The 9363-nt window shown below is 48.4% G+C and overlaps 1 protein-coding gene across 1 annotated transcript; it reads left to right on the top strand.

The window, feature by feature from the left end:
• Nucleotides 1-7805: 7805 nt before the first annotated feature.
• Nucleotides 7806-9154, top strand: LOC123515738 (uncharacterized protein K02A2.6-like). The gene is made up of 2 exons (XM_045274594.1): nt 7806-8343; nt 8376-9154. Exons 1-2 carry the CDS (start codon nt 7806-7808, stop codon nt 9152-9154), a joined length of 1317 nt encoding a protein of 438 aa, XP_045130529.1.
• The last annotated feature ends 209 nt before the right edge of the window (nt 9155-9363 follow it).

Here is a 9363-nt window from a genome sequence, read left to right as displayed (position 1 = left end):
TCCAACTTATTCCATATTTTTATGCTTGTTTGGAAAGCTATATTTCTTATTGTCTCCAACATGCGATCTTTTTTTCAATTTCCTGTAGCAGTGCTCCCTTGTATTTCTTAAGTCCCACACTATAGATTGCCAGATATTCGACATGAGTTGACGGCAAGGAGATATCAAAGAAGATGCCGAGCGCCTATCTTGGTGCACAAAAAAAAAAAAATAAATAAATAAATAAATAAATAAAAAAAATAAATTAAACCAGTGGGCGGTGCTTATGACGCGGTGGGCGGAGCTTACAATCGCAACTCCAAAAACCAATGACTATCTAAAGTCATTGGCCAAAACATTGCCCTCTCTTGTGTTAACCAATGGGAAATCGCAGATTTAATTTTCATTGCTGGAGGAAAACTAAGAAAGAACTGCATGATGGTTTAACTTATGAAAACCACATTATAGTTTCCTAAATATGTCATGTAAACCTGTTATTAACGGCGTTAGTCCAAAATAGCTGCAATATTGATTGATTGATACATTTATTGTTGAATTAATAAATAATTACAACAAAGGAGGAGGATGCATGGACCTTGCAGCCCACCCCCTGGAAAGTCTTAAGGTTAAAGTATCAAAAATATAACAATAAACAGTATACATAACAAGAATACAAGTACTTCAATGAATAAATACAGATATTGCACACCTTATTGCATAAACATCCTACAGTCTAGGAACAAACATGAGGATATTCCCTGAGTATATCCCTGATTGTGGTTGAGTCTACGTAGATGCACACAGCACACACCAGGAGAATTAAGCACTGACTTCCCAAAAGTATTTGTAGCCTAATCTGAGCCTCATTGCCACCCTATCATGTGATGCAGTCACATTGCAGTGTTGCCAGATTGTCAGAAATTTCTGGATATCTTCTGAAATTTTGACATTTTGTCAAATTAAGAAATTATTGTAAAATCTACAGAAAATTTGATAAATTGTCAGAAATTTTGGTTTGTCCTCCCCAAATAAAATTTTGGCAGCCATCTACTCCTATATCACGGCAAGACCCGATGACATAATGCCGCATGAACTAATTTATACACAGAAACCACATTCAAGGCTCCTGCATCCAAGCCAGACTCGCAGATTATCACTGCATATGGTTGTTGCAAGACTTTTAGAGGAATATGATGCACTGACTGTACTTCACTGAGGCTGCTTTCACAGAACGATTGCAAGCTTGCCACAACATTCTTGAAAAACTTAAACATCCACTAACAAAACTGTATCTCCAGTTTTAAGACTTTGTGCTGCCCATTTTTAATTCCCTAAATAAGCTCATGCAGTTAGAGTGTACCCAGATTCATACCATGCACAAGTCAGCATCAGTATTTTTCAAAGCTTTGGCTGAATGTTATCTAGATGAAAGATACTTAGAAAAGACACCCCTGAGCAAAATTACACTAGGTGATCCCCATAAATTCAAGCCCCTTGCATCTCTCTATTTATGTGCTAAAGTTAGAACAACTCTCGAGAGAGAGCACAACATTCCACCCCAGGCAGCAAAAGATTTTCAAAAGTCTTGTTTGGCTTTTTATATTAAAGGAACAACTCAAATCAGGAAAAGATTCCCATTCAGTGATGATACCTTCAGACATTTAGAGGCTTTAGATCCAAAGGTAGTGAAATCGAAATCATTGCCATCAATTGCTGTAGGAGTTTGTATTTACCCAAGAGCGGTACGATATGTTTACCTAGATATAAGCAGGCGCCATGGGAACAAGGAGTCAGTCCTGGCCCCGCTTTGTCACAGCTCGCCTTGTACTCTTTCGCTCCACCAATAAACCAAGCAAGATCCTGGTGTTTCTGCATCCCCTCACACCCCAACATGGCGCAGTATCGTTTAAACTGGGGTGAGGCACCAGGACGCGTCCGAGGTAACCCCGGAATGGAGCAAGCAACCCTGGAAGAAGTAGTTACCGAAACACCGGCAAGAGACCGCGTGGCGCTTCATCCGCCATTACCAAGCCCTCCCGCCACAGCTCCCAGGCCTGGGCCCTTCAGCACACCCCTCGCCCCATCTGCATCAACACGGTCACCTGGCGCACAAGCAGCTTCACCGTCACATCGTCCGTCGGCTCCCCCGTCGGGTCCTGGGACGGCAACTCAAGGCATGTCACCGGCAGCGTTCGAGGCATGGGCCGTTAGCGTGGAAGACTACGGCCTGATCTGCGGGTGGTTCCCGCCTCTCGCCGCCCCATACGTGCGTCTCCTGTGCGACGGCAGTCTCCAGCAGCGTATCGACGCACGCTTCGACAAGCAGGACTTCCGATTATTATTATTATTATGAGGTCAATGAAGGCGACCCACTGGAAAGCATAACTGCATAAACCCAAAGGCCCAGTGGGCGGCACCTCACCGATAAGTGAAAGGAAGTAACAGGAATGAACAACAGAATAGGAAGATTGGTAGAGATCTAAGAGGTAGTGAGTTCAGAGAGAAGAAAGGTATTCACACGTTTTTAAATGCTTCAATGTTACTAGAATTAACAATCTCGTTGGGAATTGTATTCCAGAGTCTAGCAGATACTGGGATAAAACACCGGGAAAATTGTGAAGTATTACATCGATTCACAGACAAGGAACGGTCATTCATGATCAAGGATTGTCTTGTAGCACGTGCTGGTAGTGAAGGGGCAGGCAAATGACAATGCAACGGGTGGTTGGAATTAGACATGATTTTGAAGAAATAGGACAATGATCCAACCAAACGACGATGCCGAAGATTAATCTCAAGATTAGGAAGAAGAAATTTAATCTGGTTGAATGCTCTATCTAAAAGCTTTAAGTGAGACTCTGCTGCAGAGATCCACACAGAGTGACAATATTCAAAATGAGGCAGTATGAAAGAGTAAAAGCAATTTCTTACAATATCATCAGAGGAATATATCCGCCTACATTTGCGTAACAAACCAACTTTACATGAGACTGATGATGCAAGTGAACGCAAGTGCAACTCAAAAGTAAGTTTGGGATCAAGGGTGACTCCGAGTAACTTCAGAGACGAACAATTAGGAATAGGTACTTCGTTGACAACAATATCAGGGTGAACTGGGAAAGGTGTCCTTGATCTGCTAATAACCATACTATGGGATTTACTCGGGTTCAGTTTCATACCCCACCGATCACACCATGACAGAATCCTTGAAACATCTTGAGTGAGTACATTAGCGACTCTCTGCCTATCCTGTGGGGAAGGAATTGTCGCATATATAGTGGTGTCATCAGCATAAGCAACCATATTAGATTCAATCCCACACCACATGTCAGATGTATAAATAATAAAAGAAGAGGTCCCAGAACACTTCCCTGCGGAACACCGGATACAACTGGACTAAAAGAACTAAGGCAGCCATCAACAGTCACACGCTGCCTTCGACTCGTTAGGAACTCTGACAGAACTTGATGGACGCGGCCACCAATACCAATAGATCTAACTTTCGATAAAAGGGCTCTATGATTAACACGATCAAATGCAGAACTAAAATCAAGTGAAATTACTCTAGATTCATGACCAGCATCAAGGGCAGCTTGCATGTCGTGCGTTATGCAAACGAGAGCATCAGAAGTACTGAGACCTTTTCTAAAACCAAACTGACTAGATGGCAACAAATTATTAATATCTAAAAAACGATTGAGACGCTTGGCCAGCAGGCGCTCAAAAATCTTAGATAATACCGGGGTTATGGAAATGGGTCTATAGTCACCGGGGTGAATGGAGGATGAAGATCCCTTTGGAATAGGGGTAACATTTGCAGTACGCCAGCATACCGGAAAAGAACCCTTACGAAAAAGAGCTCTAAAAATAACTGCCAATTTTGGAGCGAGAGGAGAAGCAATCTTTTTGTAAAAAAGAGGCAGAAAACCCAAAGGATCACAACCCCCGAATGAGTCTAACTCATTAAGATATCTTAAGATTTCGGAGGACTTAAAGGCAATGGAGTGTAATTTAATGTCCTGGGGACAAGACGGCGGCAGATCAAACTCTTCATCACTTTGTTTCGAGTTAAAACGGAAGCTAAAAGATTGGCTTTGTCCTTAGAATTATGGCAGATTGAACCGTCAGTACATGACAGAGGAGGTAAACTTGAGTCCACACCAAAGAGTGATTGCTTTAAAGCTGACCACCATGAGTGTGGTTGGGAGGTGCCAATCAGAACATTTTTAAGGTGTTCGTTGTACTCATCCTGTGCGCTAGAATATGTACGTTGGGCAAATAAACGCAGACGAACGTAATTTTCCCATGATTCAGGTGAACGCAGTCGGGACCATTCACAATAAGCAACCTGTTTTCCACGCTGAGCACGCCTGCAGTCATCATTAAACCAGGCACTGTCCTTGCGACGACTTCGAATTATTTTAGAAGGAATTCTTCTTTCACTAATGTTAAGTAAAACACTGTTAAGGGAATCAATTGGACTATCAGAATGTAAAATTTCCCGCCATACAATGTTGTTAAAATCGGCAATGACACCAGTCCAATTGGCTCGTGACTTTAGAAATACTTTCCGCGATATTGGCTCGTCCGGAATAGGAAATGAAGTTTGAATATTGAAAGACAAGCCAGAGTGGTCTGTGCTACCAAGGGGAGGGACGACCTGCAAAGTTACTGCAGAGGGGCGTCTGTAAAAGAAGATCAAGGCAATTACCCGAGACGTGAGTTGGGCTATGAACGATCTGCTCACAACCGGTGAGGTTACTAAAATCTAGAGCAGCCCGACCATGTTGATTTGTTTGAGAAACGGAGTTCAACCAATCCTGATGATGTGCATTAACATCACCAACAAAAACAAAGGAAGCTTTAGGGTCTGATTCTTGAATAGATGCCATAGAATTTAGCAAACAGTCATAAATAGAATCATCAAGATCGGGATTTCTATATACAGAGAAGATATAGTAGTTATTAAAACGACTGCAAATTTTAACCAGCATCATTTCATGACAGCCACACTCAAATTTGGTAATGCGTGAAGCGCTGCATGCTGGACGTAAGTATATACACATCCCCCGAGCTCTAGGGATAGAATCACGCCTCAGAAGAAGAGGCCTCTTGAAATTAGGAATCAGAATCTCAGAAACATGCCTGAAGCTCGAAACAAGAGTCTCTGAACAAAAATTATATCATATTTGGAGGACGCAACTGCAACGTCTTGCAAGTTGGCCTTTAGGCCCCGAATATTAATGTATAAGGCCTTACAACAGTTATTACGAGGACCGGGATTAGGGTGAACATCACCACTAAGGGTAATGAGGAAAATTAAATAAAAATGAAACTCCATAAAAAAGAGAAAACACAGCGGAATAAAAGGTCCACCTGGAGGAGCCGCAACACCAGGCAAGGCAATTATTATGGTATACCCCCAGGTCGCCAATTACATGGGGGACCTGACAGTAGCAGTGGCAAAAGAAAAGAAGGAAAAAATCGCTGCCACCATTCATCCCTTTGTCCTGCCTACACAACGTGGGATTGCGAGAAAGAAAGGGAAAGAAGAAGAAAAAAAAAAAAAAAAGTTCTGGGTCGCATCAACCAGAGGGAGGAGAAGTGGCACAGAGACTGAAGGTCGGATGCACGACTGTGGAATCTCTGCAAACCCACTCCTATGAAATAGAAAAGAGAGAAAAGAAGGAGGAATGTAGAGAATAGCTCGGGCAAAGTTTTATGACCTCACACCCTGGGAGAGGCCAACCACCCACAGGGTGGGGTTGGTTGTAAGGTTACCACCCAGCGTGAAAATAGCTTACAGATATACTATAAACTATTTAAGGTACACCTCATGTTTGTTACCTGAGTGAAGCAACAAACACTAGGTGGTGGATGATGGGCACCCCCACCTACCTCCTCACACCAGGCAGGGGCCCCGCTACCTCCAACGCAGTGATTGTGGGGGGCGTGGAGGCGACGGCAGACCTCTCAGTGCGCATCGTCTGCCCCTGGCCGCAGGCGGAGTGCTGCACCACGGCGGTAACCGACACAGGGGCTCAGGTGTGCATCGCTGGCCGGCCCCTGCTGGAGAGTCTTGGTATCCCCCCAGGGCAACTTCACGTCTCACCCAGGACAGTCCGCCACGTCGCCGGTGGAGGGGTGAAGCTTCTGGGAAGCCTCACGTGCGAGGTGTCAGTGGGGCCCATCACCACGTCCGAGTGCGTATACATAGCTGAAGGGGTGCAGCGACTGTACTTGTCACTCGGAGCTTGCAGAGCCCTTCAGTTGGTGCCGCAAGATTTTCCTCGCCCCGCAGCCAGAATCAGCGCGCTGACAACCCCTGCGCCCAAGACCTCGGCCCATCCATTGTCACCGCCCTGCGAGTTGATGGAAGAGAACGTGGGGCGTCTAGAGAAATGGCTCCTGGAGGAGTTTGGACGCACGGTATTCGCAACAGAGCGCACACCTCTACCAGAAATGTGTAGCCCACCACACCACACATCCACCTCCGCCCCGGCGCACGCCCCCACGCGGTGCACGTACCCGCCACAGTCCCGCACCACTTCTACGACGAGGTACGGCGCCAGCTCGACGACGACATCGCCAGAGGCATCATAGAGGAAGTGCCAGCTGGAGAGCCGACCGAGTGGTGTGCGCGCATGGTGGTGGTGCCGAAGAAAAACGGGAAGCCACGCAGAACCGTGGTTTTCCAGAAGCTCAACCAAGCTTGCCTGCGCGAGACTCACCACACCAGGACTCCCTTTGACCTCATCTCCAGCGTGCCCAAGCACACATTCAAGACCGTCGCTGACGCGTACTCCGGGTACCACCAGATACCCCTGGACAGTGCAAGCCGCAAGTTAACAACGTTTATCACCCCCCTGGGGACGATTCCGCTACCGCAGGACTCCCATGGGGCACTGCGCAGCGCAGGACGCCTTCACGAAGCGCCTCGACGACGTCATGAGCGACGTGCCCAGGAAAATCAAATGTGTTGACGACACGCTTCTGCACGATGAAAGTGTGGCGGAAGCCTTCTGGCATACATATGGGTTTCTACAGAAATGCCACGACAACGGGGTGACGCTGAGGCCTGATAAGTTCAGCTTCTGCAAGAGGAACGTCACGTTCGCCGGGTATGTACTCGGCTGGGAAGACTACCAGCCCAGTCACGACCTCATCAAGAGCATCGCAGACTTCACGATACCTGCAAGCCCATCACTGACGGATATCAGGTCGTGGTTTGGTCTGGTGAACCAGATGGCTCCCTTCTTAGCAGTTGCCCCCATCATGGAGCCCTTCAGGGAGCTCCTGAAGAAGCCAGCCGGCAGAACAGTCTATTGGGACGAAACACTCAACGCCATCTTCACGTCAGCGAAGGACACCATCAAAAAGCTAGCAGCAGAAGGCCTCAAGTTCTATGATACCTCACGCCCCACGGCCGTCCTAACTGACTACAGCCGGCAAGGCATAGGATTCGTCGTGTCGCAGCAGTACTGCCAATGCGTGTCCCTGGAGGCACCGATGTGTTGTCCCAACGGATGGAAGCTCGTCCTCTGCGGCAGCCGGCACCTGACCGCGGCAGAAAAGAATTACAGCACACTGGAGGGCGAGGCACTCGCGATAGCCTGGTGTCTCAAGAAGGCCCGCCTGTTCCTCTTAGGCTGCAAAAACCTAACCTTCATCACCGATCATAAAGCGCTCACCAAAATCTTCGGTGACAAGGAGCTGAAGGACATTCACAAGCATCCTCAACATCAAAGAAAGGACCCTGATGTATAACCAGAGGACAACTGCAGACGCAGGCTGACGAGGCTGATGATGAAGCAGTGTGCGCTGTCATGGTCGCCGCGGCAGCAGACGCCTCTACGGACGATGTGGGTCATGTGGTAGACCTACGTCATGTGGAGGAGGAGGCAGTCAGAGATGAGGAATATCGGCTCCTCCATGAGTGCATGGCCAATGATGGTTGGGGTGAGCGGAAGGACGCCGAGCCGGCCGCGCTACGCCCGTACTTCAGAATGCGGCGGCACTTGTCGTGTCAAGGCAGCATTGTTCTATATACCAGCGATGAGAGATTCCCCCGCCTCGTCATCCCAGCCGCCCTCAGACGCACCGTGCTCGCCAATCTCCACGTCGGTCATCAAGGCAGAGACTCAATGCTTCGCAAAGCCAGGCAGTCTGTATACTGGCCCGGCATCGACGCAGAAGTGGAGCAAAAACGACGCCAGTGCCAGGTGTGCGAGATGCACACGCCCTCTCAGCCAGCCGAGCCGCTCCTGCCCACCCCACCACCCCAGTTCCCGTTTCAACAAGCCGTGGCCGACCTGTTTCAGCTACAAGGCAATGTGTACATCGCCTACGCCGACCGGCTGACAGGCTGGCTAGAAGTGGAACACCTGTCTGGGAAGCCACCAGCTCCCGCCTCATCACGTTGTTCCGGCGGTGGTTCACACGCTTCGGCATCCCTGAAGAGCTCTCATGTGACGGGGGCACCAACCTCACTAGCCACGAGTCAAGAAGGTTCTTCGAGGACTGGCGCGTCACCCTACGAATCTCATCATCCCACTACGCCCAATCTAATGGGCGTGCAGAAGCAGCTGTGAAGTCGGCCAAGAGGCTGCTAAGAGGCAACACAACTCGCGGGGGCTCCTTAGACACCGACAGCATTGCCAGGGCGATCCTCCAGTACCTGAATACACCCCTGCACGGCCTCGACGCATCCCCAGCGCAGCTGCTGACAGGCAGACAGCTGCGAGACGCCATACCCGTGGAGAGCTCCCGCTACTTCATCAGTGAGCAGTGGGGCAGAACACTGCGCGATCGGGAACGTGCCATGATCGACACGTCAGTCAACTCATCCATACGGCACGACCAGCACGCCCACAGCCTGACACCCTTAAGGCCCGGGCAGCGAGCACGCATCCAAAACCCATCCAGCGGGCGGTGGGATCGGGTGGGAACCGTGCTCGAGCTGTCTGCACCCCGCCAGTATCTTCTACGACTCGACGGTAGTGGGAGAGCGTCCATACGAAATAGACGTCATCTTCGTCCTCTCATCGGTGAACCACAGCTGTCGGATGATTTGACTACGTCCCATACACCTGTGTGCGTCACCACACGACGGCCTCGTCGCACCCAGCGAGCACCAAGGCACCTTGATGATTATGTCTTGAACTCTCCTGTTTAGTTTAACTCACTGTGTCACTCCAGGACATGTATTATGGTTACTTTTCATTTGCTACCCACAGTGTATATTATTTTTTCAGTTGTATCATTACACCATCCAGTGTAATTGGGGGAAGAGTGTAGGAGTTTGTATTTACCCAAGAGCGGTACGATATGTTTACCTAGATATAAGCAGGCGCCATGGGAACAAGGAGTCAGTCCTGGCCCCGC

This window comes from Portunus trituberculatus, chromosome 39 (assembly GCF_017591435.1).
Source record: "Portunus trituberculatus isolate SZX2019 chromosome 39, ASM1759143v1, whole genome shotgun sequence".
NCBI lineage: Eukaryota > Metazoa > Arthropoda > Malacostraca > Decapoda > Portunidae > Portunus > Portunus trituberculatus.
The sequence above is the reverse complement of the archived record's forward strand: the minus strand, read 5'-3'. Positions and strand labels throughout refer to the sequence as shown.